General features: G+C 43.4%; 2 protein-coding genes across 2 annotated transcripts in view; one reads left to right on the top strand and one right to left on the bottom strand.

The window, feature by feature from the left end:
* Positions 1–15,462, bottom strand: part of LOC127599236 (A disintegrin and metalloproteinase with thrombospondin motifs 7) — a 76,617-nt gene extending 61,155 nt beyond the window's left edge. The window contains exons 1-4 of the mRNA XM_052063007.1: positions 14,829–15,462; positions 13,615–13,982; positions 1,662–1,848; positions 1,142–1,341 (exon numbers count right to left, since the gene is read on the bottom strand). Of these exons, the coding sequence (XP_051918967.1) occupies positions 1,142–1,341; positions 1,662–1,848; positions 13,615–13,982; positions 14,829–14,949 (876 nt within the window). The 5' untranslated portion in view covers positions 14,950–15,462. The remainder of the gene's footprint in view (positions 1–1,141; positions 1,342–1,661; positions 1,849–13,614; positions 13,983–14,828) is intronic.
* Positions 15,463–16,601: 1,139 nt separating this feature from the next.
* On the top strand, positions 16,602–18,211 carry rxfp3.3a2 (relaxin family peptide receptor 3.3a2). The gene has a single exon (XM_052063243.1). The coding sequence runs from the start codon at positions 16,763–16,765 to the stop codon at positions 17,903–17,905; it is 1,143 nt and encodes a 380-aa protein (XP_051919203.1). The 5' UTR covers positions 16,602–16,762; the 3' UTR covers positions 17,906–18,211.
* The last annotated feature ends 2,830 nt before the right edge of the window (positions 18,212–21,041 follow it).

The following is a 21,041-nucleotide window of genomic DNA, read 5'->3' on the forward strand; positions in this document are numbered from 1 at the left end:
CGTCCCATGCCCAGTGGGTTGAACCAAGTCAATTTTAATTTGAATGAAACCTGGTATCACTTGTTGATAGTGATGGCACAACACTATGTCTCAGGCATGGTTGAATTCCCTTTTCCAACAATACATGCTTTGTTAAGAGTGGCCCATTTGTTCCAGAGACGAACTGTATGAGTGCATGATTGGAATCAAATGTAATGGTTTGCAACTAACAATGCTGCCGTTATAATGTGTAGAGTCGCCGACAATGCAACAAAACTACCTTAGCAATGACAATGTAGGACATCAACATGCTATAACGTATGCGCTCAGCACCAGCAGGAATCCATGGACCAAGTAAGCTACCCCATCGCGTGCAATTTACAGTACGGCACAGTATCAAATTGCAAACAATAAAGCTAGGCTCATAACTGCGGCCGATATATTCTTTCAATCCCGATGTATTTCGTCTCCAGTCCATGTACAGCCGTTCAGGCAGATTTTCCGCATCCTGAGCACCTGGCTCGTACGTGTATGGTCTAATATACATCTTGCTAACAACCTTCTCTTCCTCCAACTTTTCATACACCTGGATCCCCTCAGATAAGCTTAAAACATCACTTTCCGAATCGAGTTTGGACTGGCTTTGTACGCTTTCCATATTTATAATGTCTGAAAAGTGCTACAAGAAAAAAAATCTGAGTTGATTTTGATTTAATATTGTGTAGCTATGTTTGCTTGACGCAACACCGTTGCACAAGGGGCCAAAGATGATTAAGATGCACATATGACATTTAAATACAAATGCAAAATTATTCCTTTTCCTTATGGGCAGAGCGCTAACATACGCTGGCTCACCTGTGGCGACAAACGTCTGTCTTGCATGAATGTCAAGAGTCTGCACATTCATTCAGGCAATTAGCTGCTTACAACAGTTCCAAGTCATGCTGACTCTCACTTGCAAGCTGCATTTTAATAAGTTTATCTCAGCCTTGTGATTGACAAGTGACAAGACCACCTCTCATCCTAAGTCAGCAGGTGATAGACTCAAGCTTCCGTGTGATGCTGAACATGAAAACCTTGGTCGAATGTTGATGGATGCAACTTAACTGATGTTAGAAACACAAAACTAACATTTTTGATTACATTTTGATTCCATACTTACAATGTTCATCACAGCAAGAATGTAGCTTTCGACACCTTTGCTGCCATGGTATTCCACCATTTTCGGGTCAGCCACCACCAGTGTTTCCACCCACTTCTCTTTGCTGATGGAGCGCCGATGGATCCTTCTCTTTTTTCTGTCCTGGCGCTGCGCCCAGTATTCCCGCTTTCTCTCAATCGCTTCCAAACTGTGATGGGAATCTTGATAGCAAATGTGAGAGATGACTTAAATTGCTACACACTCTCTAGTAACATATGCACGCTTGTACAGCCTACTAGTATCTACCCTAATGCAGTATGAAAGTAATGGTAACAGTAAAAAAAAAAAAAAAATGTATAGGCAAAACACCGTGTGATTTTTTTGCTGAAATCTTGCTGTAAAATAGACTTAACAATCCTGCATTTGGAATGACACCAACGTGTTAACCTACTGATCCAACTGTGTTGCCGCATTTCAAGTGCTGTAAAAATGAGTGCTGTCCTTTGCAGTTATGCATGTGCAATGTAAAAAGGACACTTACCTTTGACTCCACAGGAACCATTAACTGCTTTTTTCCCTGAAATGGACTTTAAAAGTGGACTCCAGGATGATGGGACGGAAGCGTGGCGTTTAAAGATGGCATGGGCCTGAAGTGCCGAGGGCTCATCATGCGGCTTTTCCAGAGGCTGGATGAAGAACTCTTCATTTGACAATTTGAACAGTCCTGTCTGAAGAGTGAAGGGTGAAACATCAGCTCTCCAAGTAAAGCAGCAACATTTTCTGACTTTTAAATCAAAACTAAAATGGTAATTATGGGACAACGTGAATATTAAAAATATAAAATTGTTTAAATTTACATTTCTTGATCGGTTTAATTTGCATTTAATCTAGAGATGTCATTTTTAAAACCAGCTTTTCCCTGTGTGTGTGTGTGTGTGTGTGTGTGTGTGTGTGTGTGTGTGTGTGTGTGTGTGCGTGTGTGTGTGTGTGTGTGTGTGTGTGTGTGTGTGTGTGTGTGTGTGTGACAGAGTGATTGCCTAATGAGTACCCCGTGTGTCTACCTGGAAATGTTTGCTTTCTTGGTACACGGAAAGAGGAGGAAGGGTACTTTTGTTTCTGTTAACAGCTGCGTTTTTACCATCAGCTCTGCAAGTCTACCTTCATTAATTGCACATATATGCACAAATATTTATTGAAACAACCAAAGACACACCAACAGAATACAATGACTACATGCTGGATTAAGTCTATCATCAGACAGAGCCCTGGAGAGGCCTGGTTAGCGCGTCAACCTCACAGTGCAGAGGCTTTGGGTTCGATTCTGCCTCAGGCCTTCCTGAGTTTGCATGTTCTTCCCCTGCCTGTATAGGGTTTCTCCCACATTCCAAAAACATGCATGGCAGGTTAATGGAACACTCTGAATTGTCCCTAGCTGTGAGTGTGAGTGCGGATGGTTGTTTTTCTCTGTGTGCCCTGCGACTCGCTGATAATCAATTCAGGTTGTCCCCCGCCTACTGTCCGAAGACAGCTGGGACAGGCTCAAGCATGCCCTGCGATCCTTGTGAGGATAAATGGATAAGAAGATGGACGGATGGAGAGAGCCCTGTTATTGCAATCTCAGTGACTAATTTGGTTTTTGGGTAGTCACATAACAGCATCAAAATGGTCTGCCTTTCTAATAATAATCATGTTCAGTTTGAATTGACACTGTCAGAGGGGGTTTCACTTAATAGTTGAATATTGAGGTTGTAGCTCGTATTTGTGTACAACCGCACTGAAATATACTCAAATATATTTACCGGCACACTATTTTAACGCTATTCATGGAACCAAATACATAAGTGAATATTGGTGGACTTAATTTTGTGATCAGTGCCTGTATACAGTACAGACAATACAACAGACAAATACACCTTTCCTGTGTTATGAGATTATAGTTTCTTATATAGTTCTTTGCCAAGACACGGGTCATCGGGGCCGCCTTCTGGAGCTAGGCCTGAAGGTGAGGCTAAAAGACAAGCATTTGGGGGATGGGCCTGCACTCAGATTCGGATTCAGAAAACTTAAAACTTATCCCCGTGGGGCAGTTCGAGTTATACGAGAACGGCTTATTTTAGAGAAAGTCAGAGCAAAGGAAAAACATAGATGAGAGTAGGGCTGTAGGCTTAGCACTTGAGGTCTTGAGGTGGTGGTTCCAGCAACAAAACAGTATTGCACATCGAGCAGTATTGCACAGTAAGGACACAGTAAAGACAGTATTGCACAGTGAAAACAGTATTGCACGTCAAAAGTATTGCACCGTAACACCGTATTGCACAACGAACGTGGGGATGAGAGCGTGTGATCTGAGCAGCCAGACCACGGATCTGCTGCTCACACACTGCAGTCACAGGGCGAGTGGGGCCCGAACAGGCTCAGCCCGAAAGGACATTGTGGTTCCCCCTTCTCATGGGCTCACCACCTGTGAGAGTGATCATAGGGGTCGGGTGCAACGTAAACTGGGCCGAGGCCGAAGACAGGGCCCTTGACGGTCCAATCTTCGGCTATAAAAGCTGGCTCTCTGGACATGGGATGTTACCTCTCTGGCAGGGAAGGACCTTGAACTGGTGTGCAAGGTCAAGAAGTTCTGACTAGACAAAGTCAGACTAGCTTCGACATAGCTTGGGCTCTGGTCTTGAGAGTGGTTGGGCAATCACTCTCAAAACCACTGTGAAGGTGCCCATGTCGAGAAGCGCCAAGCAGGTGAGAGAATCCTTATTGCCACCTCGGCATGGTGCCGCAAATACTCAAATAACTTTTTTGAATTAGACATTATTTTGCAATGTAATAGTGGAGGTATTAAGATGTGCAAAAGGTCACCTCAGTCGCCCTGACAGGCTCAGGTCCCAAATGCACCACCCACCACTGACAGATGCAGAGAGTCAAAGATATGTCATGCTAAATAAATAAATAGGACAAGACAGCCAGACATGTCACAGAGACAAAGAATTCTAAACAAATGCTCTCCTTGTGCATCATCCCTTCGAAGGACGAATATGCATGAAATGTGTGTCTCCAAAACAGCAACGATCAGATATTCAGCCAGACGTCATGACAAGTAGATTAATGTAAAAATAACAGAATCAAAAGCCTTTTTCCAACCACTATCCTCAGTCGGGTAGTGGGTGCGGTGGAGCTTACGTTGGGTGTGAGGCAGGGTACAGCCGAGATTGGTCACCAATCAATCGGAGGGCACAAAGAGACAACCGTTTCCACTAACGGTGAGCACAGTTTCGAGTCTAAACATAACCAATAGCATCAGCATGATGATCCCAGATCATGGATAATGGTCCATATCATGGCGGACCAGCCTGGACATCACAACTGTAATGCGCAGAGGAAATTATCAGGCATGTTTATTTCCATACTTATGTGACTATTAAATACAGAGTTGTGTTTTCTGTGGAAAGTGTCTCCACCTATGCAAGAAAATGTGTTCAACTCATCACAGATGACACTAAGCAAATGCAACAACCCTCAGCCAGCGGACTATTTTACTACACAACAGCGGAGGATGCACATCTGCAAAAGAGCCTCAACATTTCTTTGTTACTTTTAAATCTCAGCCATCAGTATTGAGCAGCTTCAATGAAGAGTAGATATGATACAGCCCTTATCAAAACGTGCAAATTAAAGTTTGCGGAATATCGAGATTAATTTCCATATATCATGTGTTGTTAAAGTAAGTGGATAGAATTTTTATTGTGTTTTTATTGTTTTGTTTTGTTTTTTTTTAAGTTGTGTTGACTTCAGTGGTGTACTTTGAGATCAGCATCTTGGTAAAGTTAGTGTGGCCATCACATGACACACGCATCTGTCACGGCGATGTCATCAATGTACTGTAAAATAGTGGTGCTCCAATCGGTCGCCCACAGATTGTAATTGTCCGATTTCCATGGAAATGTATGTGGTTGGCATACGTGGACCAATGCCTTTTAAATACTAATCACAAAAAAGGATCATCCACAGCACATATTTTGCAGCCGGCAACCAACAAGACTTTAGTCTGGCGCAATGTGGCATCCACTCCCCCTTTCCCGAACACTGCACGTTACAGGCCAAATCAGTAACAGAATCATATGCATTTTCTGCAATGTTAATTTGAAACAATGTCCTGTTTGTGTATAATGAAGGGATGTACTGTATATCTGGATCAATTTTTAAAAAATGTGATTCATCATTAAATTAAAAGAATTATTGAGAGATTAATTGATTATTAGAATCAACGTGATTGAGGAGCTCTAAAATTTAAACACTGCAAAGCTAATCCATGCGATTGGTTTGGTGATTGATTGCTTTTTCGATCTCACTGGGACACCCCTGTTGTCAACTGTACACTCAAAGCAATTGTCCACTCCTTAACAAAAGCCAATGATCAAATTGTGGACTATAAAGGCTGATAACATTTTCTTCTAGTATAACACATTTCAACGAATGATTGCGCATACTTTATATAATCTCTCAGAAAACTGTTTGGTGTACTGTCCTGTACAGTGCAATTAATTACCTCACACACCAAAAACTCTCCAATGCCCATGTATATCCATATGGAAAACACATCCTGCGTTGCAAGCACTCTGGCTGGAATTCTCTCTTTTGAGAAAAAAAAGAACTAGAGCCAGACACATGAAACCTTGAAGACTTTACTATCAATCACTTCATCCCATTTGGCCAAAAGAATAAAGACTTCAAGAGGGTCAGTAACTGCATAAACATGTCTTTTAAAAAAGTCTTATCTATGCCTGTTTGTCTCATTTCATTAATCCACCAAGGGAAATTGTCTTTTCACTCTGTGGAGGGAAAAGCTCCTGAGCAGTCTGGAGTGGGGGTGGGGGGGGGGCTGTTTGTGGCTGGATGTTTTTTTTTTCGACAATGCTAAAATATACAAGCCACAACACATAGGGTTGTTTCATTTACATCCCTTAATAAATGAATGCTTGAAATGGGACTTTCAATTACAATCCAATCTAAATCCAATTACTATTATTATCAACAAGGCGATCAGGACCATATACAACTCAACTCAACTGTATTTATAGAGCACTTTCGAACAGCCATCGCTGCACACAAAGTGCTGTACATGGAGCACGAACATATACAACAGTAAAGCAACAAATCAGTAAAAGACGGTAGAGAGCACCAAACAGTATAACTAAGATCATAATTTGGGTCATACTGAGTCAAATGCCAACGAATACGAATGAGTTTTGAGGTGGGTTTTAAAGATGTGCAGCAAGGAGGCTTGCCGAATGTTCAGTGGGAGGTCATTCCAGAATATACATATACAAAATAACGATTTCTCAGTCTTAATTACAATAAAAAAAAAAATGAGAAGAAAAACGATAAAAGGGCTAAAATTATTAAAATACATGTTGAGTGTGATAGCTTTAGCCTGCCAATTCAAATTTACATTGTACCCCTTCGTCTGCCATCATCTTAACCTAGTGGAGGTCTTTGTGGGTCAGAATGAGTCTAAGAGAAAAGTTATCTGAGGCTTCATGCATCTGGCAGGGTCACCCATGGCAAACAGGCTTCAGGTGATGGACCAGACAAAACATGGCTCATAGTCCCCTTATGATGAGTCCATAAAAATCGGTTTACAATTTCTCATGCTTGAATGCAAGTCAGAACGTAGGGGGCCCAGCCAGACACAGCCTGAAAAGGCAACTTTGGTCACCATTCCCATGGCCTCACAACTTGTGGGAGGGGCCTCTGTGAGCTGGGCAGTAGCCAAAGGCAGGGATCTTGGTGGTCGGATCCCCAGCTACAGAAACCAGCTCGAGGAACATGAAACCCCGAGATATTATCATACCGAAATTGGATGTTGATTCAAATTTGACGACTGGGCATTAGAGCAAGCCCGTCCCTAAAACCTCTGAAGGTGGTGGTTTCCCCTGCTAGGGATGGACCTGGTAACAACAAATTAAATGTTCATAAATTAACCAGACCAATACCACTGCCTTTTTTTTTTACACAGGTGGGGGCATTGTTTGGATGAATAATGCAGAGCATCCACTCTGATGTTGCTTCTTTATTTTTTATGCGAATCAGTTGGCCTGAAGGTGGTGGTTTCCCCTGCTACGAATGCACCTGGTAACCACAAATTGAATGTTCATAAATTAACCAGACCAATCCCACTGGCTTTGTTTACAAATGTCATTTACCTGCCTCTGGCAGGTATGTGGGGTAGAAGTGAGGGCATTGTTTGGATGAATAATGCAGAGCATCCACTCTGATATTGCTTCTTTATTCTTTATGTGAATCAGTTGCCCTGCAATTAAATTCATAAACCTCCAACTATCACTGTCTTTGACACTAACAGAGGAAATAGTTTAAAAAATAAAATACCTGCCCTTCGAACATTACTGTGTTCATACAGTACATGATAGAACCGGGATATTTTAACAAAGACGTCACTCACCGTTAGGACTGTCACAGTATTTTTTTCAGGCCACTAGATTTTCCCCACAAACTATCACGATAAACAATAGTCCCTTTTTTTTCATGTCACTGATATATTGAGGATTTTAGAGTAGAAATACAGTAATTAAAGTAGCCTACTGTAATTGGCTGGCAACCAATTTAGAGTGTACCCCACCTAATGTCCAAAGTCAGCTGGGATTGGTTGCAGCATGCCCGCGACCCTTGTGAGGATAAGCGGTGTGGATCATGGGTGCGTAAAATAAAAGTGTCCTTTTTAATACTGAGAATACTGTGATCCACTGTCTCAAATGCTGCAGTTGAATCCAATAAAACCAGACACACATAGTCGCCGGTGTCATTTGTGATGAGGATGTTATTAAAAACTCCTAACTGACTCTGTCCTATGCATCATCTTGAAATCAGACTGGATGATTTTAACTGCATGTGCGCCACTTTTTCAAGAATTTTTAAAATGAAATGGGCCTAAAATTTTACAGTACATCATGATCTTGGTCATGTTTCCTGAGCAAGGGTTGCACCACAGCCTGTTTAAACTGTTGGGGAAGGGTACCATGAGAGAGACTGCTGTTGGTAATGGCCAAGACGGTTGTACCAATACTTGGGAGAACCTTCTTAAAGAAATGCAGATGAACAGTGTGACAAACATCCTCTAAAAACGTCAAGGAAATAGCTTCAAAAGAATTTAACACAGCTGAACACGGAACATGGATAGAATGTGGTACTTGAAACAAAATTCCTAGTTGTAGAAACCTTATCAATGAAAAACTGAAGCAATGCGTTACACATTTCCAAAGAAGTCAACTGTCTCAGCAAAAAGGCTGAGGTGGTTTAAGTACAGAATCAATAGTTTAGTACACAAGGGTTTGGACGGTTAGCCTGAATTAGGCGTGATTAATGTTCTATTTTGGCCTCTTTAACTGTGATCTGGTAGTTACACGAGCAGCGTTTCCAGATTTGATAGGAGACATACAACTCGTCTTTTTTTGCACGCGCGTTCGGCTTTATGGCACTCCTGCTTAGCTGTGCCAGTTTTGTCACCAAGCCAAGGCTCAGGTTTAGGTGTTTGACAGCAGAGTTTTTCATCGATCCACCGAATTCAGTATAGAATTGCAGGATGAGTTGAACCAAAAGGTGAGTTCCTCTGTGTGTGAACCACCTAAAGAACGTCACCGGACCCCTGCTGGACTCTCTTCAGTTTGCCCACCGGGCAAAAAGGTCTGTGAAGGACGCAGTCAACATAGGTCTGCACTACATCCTCGAGCACCTCTACAGCACAGGGACCTACGCAAGGATCCTGTTTGAGGATTTCAGCTCTCCGTTCAACACCATCCTCCCGAAATTCCTCATCCCCAAACTTCTCCACCTCAGTGTGTCCCCTACGATCTCCCAGTGGATCCTCAGCTTCCTGACGAGACGGACACAACAGGTGAGACTGGGAGCAACAACATCATCAACACGCACCACCAGCACTGGAGCCCCACAGGGATGTGTCCTCTGTCCACTGCTCTTCTGCCTCTACACAAACAATTGCACCTCAACAAGTCCAGCTGTCAAACTCATAAAGTTCGCGGACGACACCACAGTTATCGGTCTCATCAAAGACGGCGACGAGTCTGTGTACCGACAACAAGTGGAGCAGCTGGAGCTCTGGTGCAGCCGACACAACCTCGGGCTGAATACGCTCAAGACTGTAGAGATGATCTTGGACTTCAGGAAACATCCTTCTCCACAGTTGCCCCTCACACTATCCAACTGCCCTGTGTCAACCGTCGAGACCTTCAATTTTCTGGGAATCACAGTCTCCCAGGACATGAAGTGGGAAGTCAACACCATCTCCATCCTGAAAAGGGCCCAGCAGAAGATGTACTTGCTGAGGAAGCATGGCCTGCCACAGGAGGTGCTACGTCAGTTCTACACAGCAGTCATCGAATCAATCCTGTGTTCTTCCATCACGGTTTGGTTTGGGGCCGCCACAAAAAAGGACAAAATCCGACTTCAACGGACAGTTAGGATGGCGGAAAAAATAATTGGCACCGCCCTACCCACTCTCTTGAGGACTTACACACTGCAAAAATCAAGACAAGGGCACGGAAAATCCTCCTGGATCCCCCGTACCCTGCCCATCACCTTTTCCAGCTACTCCCCTGAGGCAGGCGCTAAAGATCCATGCGCACCAAATCCAGCAGACACTTAAACAGCTTCTTCCCTCGAGCCATTAACTCCCTAAACAGTCACTGACATAGTCACTCTTCTTGTACAACAAATACTGCTACTGGTCACTCTAAAATGGTTCAATGATTTTCTGCACCAACTGTACAAACTGCCATAGTATTGTATTCTACCACTGATCACTTTAGCTCTGCTTGATACTTTGCACATTGTCTCACAGTTGTCACTGGGTGGTACCAGCGCACTACGGTACACACTTACATTATGCACTTACATTACGAAATGTCCTTACATACCTATTTGTCATGTCCTTGTTTACGATGATACTAATGCAGCGTGTTGTACCGGGGACAAATTCCTTGTGTGTTCTACATACTTGGCCAATAAAGATGATTCTGATTCTGATTGAAGAGGGAACGCCAAGGTTATTTGTTAAATGCATCAGAGAACTGACCAGCAGTGAGAGGGTTAAAAATTTGCCGCTTGCACTCTGGAGCGGCAGATTTAACAGCAGCATGCGTTCAAACAACATCAAAGAAAACGGTCTCCAAGTTTGACACCAAAAGAACATAAGCAAGATAAGGTCCAAAATATGTCCTTGTTCATGTGTCAGTCTGGTCACATATTGTGAATAAGTCTTAAAATGTCCTTTGATAATGTGTTTACTGTACTTACGAAACATGCGAATATGATCTGTTGTACGGCTCTATGCCCGGTGATTGACTGGCGACCAGTCTAGGGTGTCATTTGACTTTCACCCTAAGTCAGCTGGGATAGACTTTCAGCACCCCATGACACTAGACAGGGTAGCCAAAAAAATGGATGGATGGATTTAACATGCGTATGGACAGTGTTCAACAAATAATGGAAAATTATGTCTGGACTCTTAACAGCTTTACACTGGAACAATTCATCAACTTCCTTACCCACCCCAACAGCCAAACCCGAATCTTGCCTTTAGTTCTGGTCTAACCGGGCTTAACCATATTTGACCATCTGTTCATTTCCTTCAATGTAATTTTACAAGTATCCAGAACTAACCCGTATCTCATTCTGCAGCATCAGAAATGTTGAGCACTCTTCACTTATGAACATACGCAGGCATCTTCGCGATTCAGATAATCTATCCAACCCAAAGGAACTGGTTTCCCACAACAATACCAACTCATAATATTCCTTTTCCCTGATATAATTCATCTTGTAATTTCGTCAAACTCAACAGTAGAAATGGGAATCGAAAACATTTTTATTTTTGTTTGAACCTGTTCCTAGTAACGCGATTCCAATGCTAGGTTCAGACCGAACATGAAACATCGTGACGAGTGTTTCATGTGTTAGTTCGTGGGGGTGACGATTGCAATGGGGTTGCAAAGAACGAAGAGGAGGAGGCGTCTGCCTCCTGCAACAGGGAAAAAAACGTTTGATCATCAATGGTCAATTTGGTGACCCTGTGGTTGTGTTGAGTGCTTAATCTAGTCCCCAGTCTCAAAGACTGCTCCTTTTTTAGAATGTCCTGGCACATACAGGAAGCTGGCTGTGTTGTATACCTCTTGGACCCACAGATCACAATGAAATTATCCCACATTGTTTTTATTTCACCACACTGTGTGTGTGCTTTAACTTTATTTGACTGCGTGTATGCTTGTGCTGCGCCTGCGTGCCATCGATTCATAAAACCATATATTCATCCTCTCACCCATTCGTCCTTTCCTATAAATTCATGTGACTTCTCGTGTCAAGGGAGAGTAGCGTAACAAAACAACATGGCCGAAGCAGCGAAAATCGGCACCAACAAGCTTGAAGGCAGATGTCTGAAAATTTTTTTGGTTTAAAAAAAAACAAAACAAGAAGACACCATTGAGAGACAGTCACAGGAATGAGAGGGTCATGAGTTTACATAGTGTTTCTCCACGAAATTTACACTGCAATAAATATTTAAATCACTTTCAACAATGTGGCAGCCCCTTGCAAATGGAATCTAATAAATTTTGGAATTTTTAATCCATAGCCAGTCCTAGAAAGAAGATTTTTGACACTGCCTGGCTTGCGCAATTAATTCTGACCATCTCACTTGGAATCATTTTGTTTGCTTGCCTGATAATTCCACTAATACGTTTGTCTCATGTTGGAAATGGGTGATGACGTCACACGCACAAGTATATTTTGGGACTGAACTTTTCCAAGACGATATCAACATTGTAAGACTACGTATATAAAAATGAGTAGTTTATGATGTAACCCTTTTTCATCCATCCATCCATCCATCCCTTCATTTTCTGATCCGCTCATCCTCACAAGGGTGGCGGGGCGTACTGGAGCCTATCCGAGCTGTCTTCGGGCAGTAGGCAGGGGACACCCAGAACTGGTTGCAAGCCAATCGCAGGGCACAAAGAAACTAAGAACCATTCGCGCTCACAATCACACCAAGGGACAATCTAGAGCAGGGGTGCCCAAACTTTTTGGATCGAAGATCTACTTTTCGATCAACTAACCTCCCGGGATCTACCCTTACCTTACCTACACACACACACACACACACACACACACGCCATGATGAGAAACAGCCTGAAACAGAGGCATGCCACGCACTTTTTCAGCCTGTCAACTATCGTAGCTCACACGTACCGTTTTAAAGTGCTTCCCTGGGCCCTCCTAGATTCCTATTCTTTGCTCGTGCCCTCGGTGAAATGTACAAGACGCAAACTCTGAATGACAATCATGATGATAAAAGATAGAGCGCAACAGCTCTGATCACAAGCTGCAATTGCAAACTGCTGAGCGCCAACAACTTCCGGTGAGGTAATCACGCTCCACCGTAAAATCAAAATTTACCTGCTTTATTCTATTTTTAAAAATAGTGAAAATGAGACTGATAAGATGATTAGGGTGCAGTGTATATTAACACAAAAAATATATTACTAACATGTACAAAGACACACAAATGGTTGTTTGTTTGTTTTTCTTCTCGACACTCCTCGGATCTACTTGGGACCTGTCTTAGATCTACCGGTAGATCAGGATCTACCTAATGGGCACCACTGATCTAGAGTGTTCCATTAACCTGCCATGCATGTTTTGGAATGTGGGAGGACACCGGCACACCTGGAGAAAACTCACGCAGGCAAGGGGAGAACATGCAAACTCCAGACAGTAAGGCCAGAGCCGGAATCAAACCCTATACCTTTGCTCTCTGATGCTGATGCGCTAACCAGTTGACCACCGGGCCGCCCCCTCTTTCATTAACATCTGAATTTTAATGTTTGGGCTCTTGTGTTAGCTCAGTTTTTCTCAAATGTGCAATAGGGAAAAGGGGAGTGATTGATTGTTTTTTTTTATGCTGTTACTCTGTGCATATATTGCACACAATGTTATATTTTATATTTCTGTTTTGTTTTTTTCGAGGAGGCATGTGTCAGTGTTCGAGAGGTCATTGTGTTCTATCCTCGGCCCTTGTGACCACATCGAAGGGTCCTTGAGCAAGATACTGTACCCCACTTGCTCCTGATGCTTCATCAGTAGATGAAAATGTTCAGGCTTAGCGGGCCCTTCACTCTCAGCTCCCCTATGCCTTTGTGTGTGTGACATGGTTTTATTTGTGGTGTAATGCATGAAATGTAAATAAAATTTTAAAGTATGAGAATGGAAAGAGATTTTCCATCATCAACAAAGCATATTAAATCAAGCATAAAATGTAACTATTCCCAAGTATGAAATGATTTTGAACATTTAACATACCCAATAATTGCTTCAGTGAATCTGATCATGCGGTTACAGTCTTCAGTTGCAAGCTGTCAATTTTCTGCCCGGTATCGTGTTATATTAGTCACTGGAGTACAACTCACCAGTCCATCACAGGTGCTTATCGCTGCATTCCCTTTGACAGCCGATCCATCCCACACTTCACCCAGGAAATGGCACCGGGCAAATCCAGGGGGGCGGATCTTTCCCCCTTTGAGGCCGCCATACCGGCGCTCTGTCAAGAAGCCCGGGGCCAGCAGATGTGGGTTGAGAGTCAAGTTAAAGTGTAAACTGTGGCCAGCATGCCACAATTGATAGAAGACTCTCTCCTGGTCCGTGGACTCCCCAGAGACATGGCGACGCTGTATGCGGCGAGCACGATGAGACAGGAAGTTGGACAGGAAGTGACCTGTGACACTCACTCTAGTGGGGTGAACCACTTCATACGGAGGAAGGTCCTGGAGGAATCTCTCTGTTGGAGCGATGGTGGGAAGAGAACATGGAAAACTTGAGCTATTCAATCAAGGCACGGGAAGAATACCAGGACTGTCTTTTGGTTTCTCGGGCAACCGGCAGACAGATCAATCCATTTAGCTCTGTGAACAATTATTCGTGTGTCTCATATGTCAGGTTTGCTGTCATTTTTAACAGCTGCAGTATAGAGTGTCATGAAACAGTATTTGCCCATGGGGAGAAAAAAAAATCGGGCCTGATGTGAAAGGGTAATGAAAGGACTCATTTACCCGATGAGTCAGGTAAATTAAGCCCTCTTCCCACTATTGTATACAAAGAACCATAATTAGTGTGAATTTAGCCTTTAATTAGCCTAACTACTATGGATTTGGAATGTGGGCGAAAGGCAGTGAACACAACGAAATGGTGAGATGATGCAAAATCCACAAAGACCAAAGCAAACATTCGAACACGGAACCTCAGAACTGCGAGTCAAATGTACTAACCACTATTCATCCAATGTGCTAGATGTGAGGCTGATCATTGAACAGGGAATTGAATTTATTGTGGTGTATGGCTTGCTCAGATCTCGAGATCCTGGATTTCCACATTTTGGCCAGGATTTGAATATGCAAGGCATTCATTAATTAATCACACGAGCACTTCAATTATGCAATTTATAGCAATCAAAAATTTATGGGAACTATCTTTTCGATCCTAGACTGAAATGTCGATGTGAGCCCTGGAACTATAGTTGAGGTCTGCTTTGCTCGAAGGCACATAAGAACGAAATGCATTGTTTCATAATACTTAATTGCTGCACTCACAATTCACTTGCAAGCGCTGTTTGGAGAACTTGACTGACCTGGTTGTCGTTGTAGTCCCAGCCCAGACTTGCAGTTGTCCAGCACGGTCACAAGTACCATGAAAAAGTGGATGGGAGAAGCTCCATGTGCAATGTGAAGCCTGCAGTCCAAACGGGTCATTTTGCCAGCACAGACAGCTTACGTTTACATGACACTTTTTACACGGTGCCAAATGATAATTCAAATGAGCTCCATCGTGGACCCAGCGTTCGAGCGCGCACTTAAACTACTTTCTGCAAGTCAAGCCTCATCGTTATCTACTGCTGTTTAGGTATTCCCCGTGCTAGGGCTGGTTGTTGTTAGTCGGCCTTCGCCTTTGCTTACAAACGCCTGTGCCTCCATCCGCCTCTCGCCGACAGCCAGTGACAGCTTGAAAACTTTGCTAACTTTCGCAGCAGAACCACCCCCACAGATGGGTGGACCCAAAACAATAGTCTTTCTCTTCGGATCGGCTGCAAGGAGTTTTAAGAGGGACTCCGCGTAATCGGAGCCGACCCAGATGCACATCGGACAAGTGCTTGAGGATTCATGTGGGTCACTTCAGGACTCCCAGGTTTATGCAACTTTCCGGTCGACAAACAGCGGTACCATTGCAGTAAAATGTCAGGAAGTGTTTGATCTGCACAAACCCAGCCAACAAAACGGCATTCTTATTGAAAAAAACAAAACAAAACAAAACAAAGAAAAAAAACCCAAGACACCAACTGTATTCGTCTGCCATCTAGTGGAACAACGGCGGTACTGTCCATCTATTCGTCCACCCATCCATCCATCTATCAAAATGTCTGGTGATTACACGGGTGTGGTATCTCAAGGCAGGGCCAAATTAAGACTGATGCCAATGTGAATAGTCTTCACATGTTTTCATCTTTTTCTAATGTATCGATAATTTGACAGCCATGTGGTATTTCACAGGGTTATAATATAAGGCGGCAACAATCGTGCTGTATAATAGATTTAACATTTATATGAAACAGTTCTCATTTTTTTGTGAGCCAGAAAATGATTCGCTAGACTTTTTTTAGTCAGTAGTGATGTACTGTATACATATATCAATAGTGATATCTATCCATCCATTATATGGACCGCTTTATCGTCAGGAGGGTGCTAACTGACTTTGGGCAAGATAAGAGGGGTACATCCTAAACTGGTCGCCAGCCAAGTGTGGGAGGAAACCGGAGTACCCAGAGAAAACCCACACAGGCACGGGCAGAACATGCAAACTCCACACAGAGGGGCGAAAGCCCGAATCCCGGACGTCCGCACTGTGAGGCGGACATGCTGACCAGTGGGACTTAAAATATTATTAGAATAACAATAATAATAATAATAGGATGACATGGTAGTCAACTAATTTGTCCCTAAGTGTGATTGTGAGTGCATGTGAATACTGTAGTTGGTTGGCTATGTGTGCCCTGCGATTGGCTGGTTGACCAGTTCGGGGTGTACCCCACCTGTTGCCCGATGACGGCTGGGATGGGCTCCAGCACGCCCACGACCGACATGAGGATTGAAAATGGATGGATGATGTTGATGATATAATAAACATAGAAGTCTGCGTTTGTTAGAATTTTCCCATTTGTTCAACTCTATCTCCATGAATATCGGTGATTGATTTAATTCGGTTCGGTTTTGTTTTACTTTCCAGCTCTCCGTGCGCCTTTTACGCACATCCTTTCGGTGATGTCTGCCTCCTCGGGAACGGCCTTTCCCATATACAGTATAATAATCCATCATGAAGTGACGCGGGGTTGCTGCTCGCTCGTTTCTGAAGCCCACAAGTTCCTTTCGCAGCCAATCGTGGCACAGCAGAGACACCCAAGCCAATAAAAGCGCCGCTGCCGTCAGCTGTCTCTCAAAGAAGAGTGAGGATGGACAGCGATTGTAACATGTCCTGATCGAGAGGCAAGCTTGGTGCCGCGTCGTGTTGAGGATGGATGTCACATTAAACCAGACCGACGTCCTGAACCAAAGCGCGCCCGGCGAGGAGCCGTTCCACTTCAATGAGAACGAAGTGGTCGAGGACGGGAGTCCTTTCCTGAGGATCCTCATCTCAGTGGTCTATTCGGTGGTCTGCGCCGTGGGACTGGTGGGCAATCTGCTCGTCTTCTACCTCATGAGGCTACGACAAGGTCGAAAGAAGTCCGCCATCAACTTTTTCATCATCAACCTGGCCGTGACCGACTTCCAGTTCGTGCTGACGCTGCCCTTCTGGGCGGTGGACACGGCGCTGGACTTCAGCTGGCCGTTTGGCGACGCCATGTGCAAAGTGGTGCTTTCCGTCACGGTGATGAACATGTACGCCAGCGTCTTTTTCCTCACGGCCATGAGCGTCACCAGATACCTGTCCATCACTTCGGCGCTCAAGAGTTCCGCGCTCAGTTGGCCGAGGTGCGTGAAGTGGGTGTGCGCCGTGCTGTGGGTCGCCGCCACGGTGGCCACGGCCCCCACGGCGGTCTTCTCCGCGGTCACCGTGGTCGCCGGCGAGAAACTGTGTCTCCTGAAATTTCCGGAGGGACACGACTGGCTCGCACTTTATCACATCCAAAAAATACTCGTAGCTTTCGTTATCCCCCTGTTTATCGTGTCCGTCAACTACCTGCTGCTTCTGCGCTTCATTAAACGCAAGAGCATGTGCACCGGCAACCGAAAGAGGAGGTCGAAAGTCACCAAATCCGTCGCCATTGTTGTGTTATCCTTTTTCTGCTGTTGGGTGCCAAACCACGCGATCACCTTCTGGGGCGTTTTGGTCAAACTTAACGCGGTCAACTGGGATCGGTCCTACTACATGGTGCACGTGTACGTATTCCCGGTCACCGTGTGCTTGGCGCACGCCAACAGCTGCTTGAACCCCTTGCTGTACTGTCTCATGAGGCCGGAGATCAGAAAGATGCTTCGTGCTTTATTCTGGAGGTCACCCAGTCCGTGCGCCAGCGACAACAGAAAGGGGTGCGCGGCGCGCTCTCTTACGCGCGGCCGCGCACAAGCGGTTCACACGACTGACAATGTTGAGTTCAATTTGTCCGTCGTCGATCACAGAGGATTTGCGAGCTCCAGAATTAATAGATCCCTTTAATTTGCGATTTAAAAGTTGACTTTAAATCCTCGTTTTCACACTGTGAATGTGGTCATCGCGCGTAATGCTTTTGCGAGTGAATTTGTAAATCACAGAGCACGTATTATAAGCCACGTTCATGATCAGGTCAAACCGAGAAAGCGGCGTCATTTCAGTGCGCTATACCTCCAAAAACTGGAATTTGTCAGGGAGTGATGGGGACCTTAAGGGGAATCAGGGCATCTTATATTTTGAATGTGTAGGAAAGCAACACACATTTCTATTCATGTACACGTTGTAAATACTGTATGTAAAAATAAATGCATTTTTCATCTGTGGAAATTGGCAGTGTTTTTCATTACCAAAAGAATATGTTGGAATCTATCTGTCTGTCCAGTGTTTGTTGCTTTTTTGGGGGGGGAAGAAGCATCCCTTTGGATCGGCATCTCTCGGATGACAAAAATTAAAACCAATTGAAACCACATCACATCAAAAACACAGGTCATGAGAGGCATATTATTTTACAGGCTGGTAAGATATATTATTATTATATTATATTATATTATATTATATTATATTATATTATATTATATTATATTATATTATATTATATTATATTATATTATATTATAAATTACTTCAATAGATATTCATTTAAAAATGTGCATTTGTAGTTTTCTGTAATGCAGAACTGTAATAGATGATCACATCAGATCATTTAGCTGCAGGAGATGGTCAAATATAAGATAAGATCAGAAAACCTTTATCCGTCGCACAATGGAGAAATATATGAGACACGGCAGTCTAAAAAAAGTTTGACTTTCCAACAAACCACAAACACATAATAAACATTGTGAATTTAAGTCCTCTCTAAAAGATCCAACAGAAACACAAGATTAATATCTTTGTAGAGGCAGAATATTTGCACAGCTCTTCCATTAATTAGTTAGCATTCGATGAGCAAAACTACCTCGTGGTACCTGAATGTTTATCTTCAGACCAGAATTTATGAAACACATTAAAATGCAGTGACTCTAAAGCCATGTAAAACGGGGCTTTGTGAATCAGACGTATACGATATTATGTTGACTTGCGAATCCTAAGGTTTACCATGTATGCACCCATGCTTTTGAATCTTTTTATTGACTGTTTCTTATTTATAGACTAAATCCATATACGTTGTATCTTCAACAATATTCAAGGCAGACAGCGCTGCAATGTCTCCTTTCAGTACTTCACCATTCGAGGCGTTCATCTCTGTCAAGACCAATGTTACAGCTTCATTTGGAAGCTTCAAAGCTTCAAGGGAGACTTCAAGAGGTTTTACAATCTACAATCGTATTGGAATCGGCTGACTTTGAAGGTCTTTTACTGTATCTTATAACTCGGACTCATTGTTAAACACATCAAGCCACTCACTAACTTTTCCCTGAATACATTCATCTACATTCACGTTTCATTTGGACAGAAGAAGAGTTCATTATTATTTTCAAAGCTTGTGCATATCATAAACTCAAGCTCAAAGTCAGGTTGAAAATTCCCATTGCGATTTATTCAGTCATTTTAAACTACCGGTATATGGGTTCCTCTCATCCGCACAGTTCTGACCTTCACCATGTTCTCTCCCTGCTTTCCTTGTCTTGTTACCATCACTGCTGAATAACAAACACTTGATTTCTTTGCATCTCTGAATCAGCACGAGGGCTGATCCTATTTTTTTCACCCGACATTTTCCTGAATGCGTGCCAAAGACCCCTCCCATTTGGTGATCTCCACTCACTTACAGTATCTCTTTTGCTCAAGGGCTTACCAAATCAATACGGCATTCGCCTCGCAGCAGCAAAATAATGGCAATACTTAGAATGTCAGGAACCGCATTTGATCATTTTAGTGAGTGTTCAATATGGATTTATGCATGCCACTATGAAGTGATGGTACCAATATGATACTATACAAAAATATATTACGTTTATTCTAAAATGTAATCCGGCGACATGGTGATTGACTGGTGAGAACGTCGGCCTCACAGTGCAGTGGTGCAGGGTTCGATCCTGGCTCCAGCCTTCCTGCGTGGAGTTTGCATGTTCCCCCGTGCCTGCGTGGCTTTTCTCCGGGTACCCCGGTTTCCTCCCACATTCCAAAAACGTGCATGAGTGTGAGCGTGGATGGTTGTTCGTCCATGTGTGCCCTGTGATTGGCTGGCACTCGCTTCAGGGTGTCCCAGCCTTCTGCCTGAAGACAGCTGGGATAAGATCACGCATGCCTGCGCCCCTTGTGAGGATAAGAGGATTAGGAAATGGATAGATGGATGGATAAAATATAATCCAAAATCAAACGTGCACGCTACAGTATATAAACACTGAATGTCATGCTTAATCCTTAGATGCATAAGTAAGGTCAAAATGACCCAGGGGCTTGTTGTTTTGCTATATGTTTGTAATTTTAAACATGTGTCTTTTAACCTTTCATGTATTTCTCAAATAGGTTTGGACACAAGGGTATTTGGATTTGCATCTATTTGCTGTAGTTTAGAAATAATTCCAAATGTTGCATTGGTCCCACGCTTTTCCATATGTGTGATAAAAAAACAAAACCCAACGACCCTACGAACAGTTGATTTTTATCAACTGTGACTGTCCATTCATCCATCTTCACGATTGCTTATCCACTTCAGGCCCGTGGGGTGCTGTAGCCTATCCCAGTTGACTTCCTTCTTAAAGCAGACTACAGCCTGGAAGGGTCACCAGTTATTGGCAGGGCACCCATAGAGACGAACATCACTTTCACACCAGCAGTGCGTGTGAACTAAACCCTCACTGCCTGCAAACAAGTCAGACAAATGTACCACTACAACATCAGCGACCGAACAAAACAACATTGAATAGTATTTAATTGACAGAAAACGACATTTCCGAGTTTGCTGTCGTGTTGCCACCTTTGGCTTCAACTGCACACATATTAATTCCTCACATAAGTTTTCCTCACCAGAGTGCTTCTGCCAGTCAGGGAATGCTGCTGCGCCCTCAACTTGCATGCATTAGCGTTTGCAGTGTCGGGCTCTGTTTACTAATCAATTGGCTTTTTGAGACCAATTAAACAATCCCAAATATATCACATAGTCAAACATGATTTTTGCAAGTTAAAATGGGGCCATATT

This window comes from Hippocampus zosterae, chromosome 4, assembly GCF_025434085.1.
Source record: "Hippocampus zosterae strain Florida chromosome 4, ASM2543408v3, whole genome shotgun sequence".
NCBI lineage: Eukaryota > Metazoa > Chordata > Actinopteri > Syngnathiformes > Syngnathidae > Hippocampus > Hippocampus zosterae.

Excerpts from the sequence above, each read along its gene's own strand:
- rxfp3.3a2 (XM_052063243.1), top strand. The coding sequence starts at position 16,763 with ATGGATGTCACATTAAACCAGACCGACGTCCTGAACCAAAGCGCGCCC.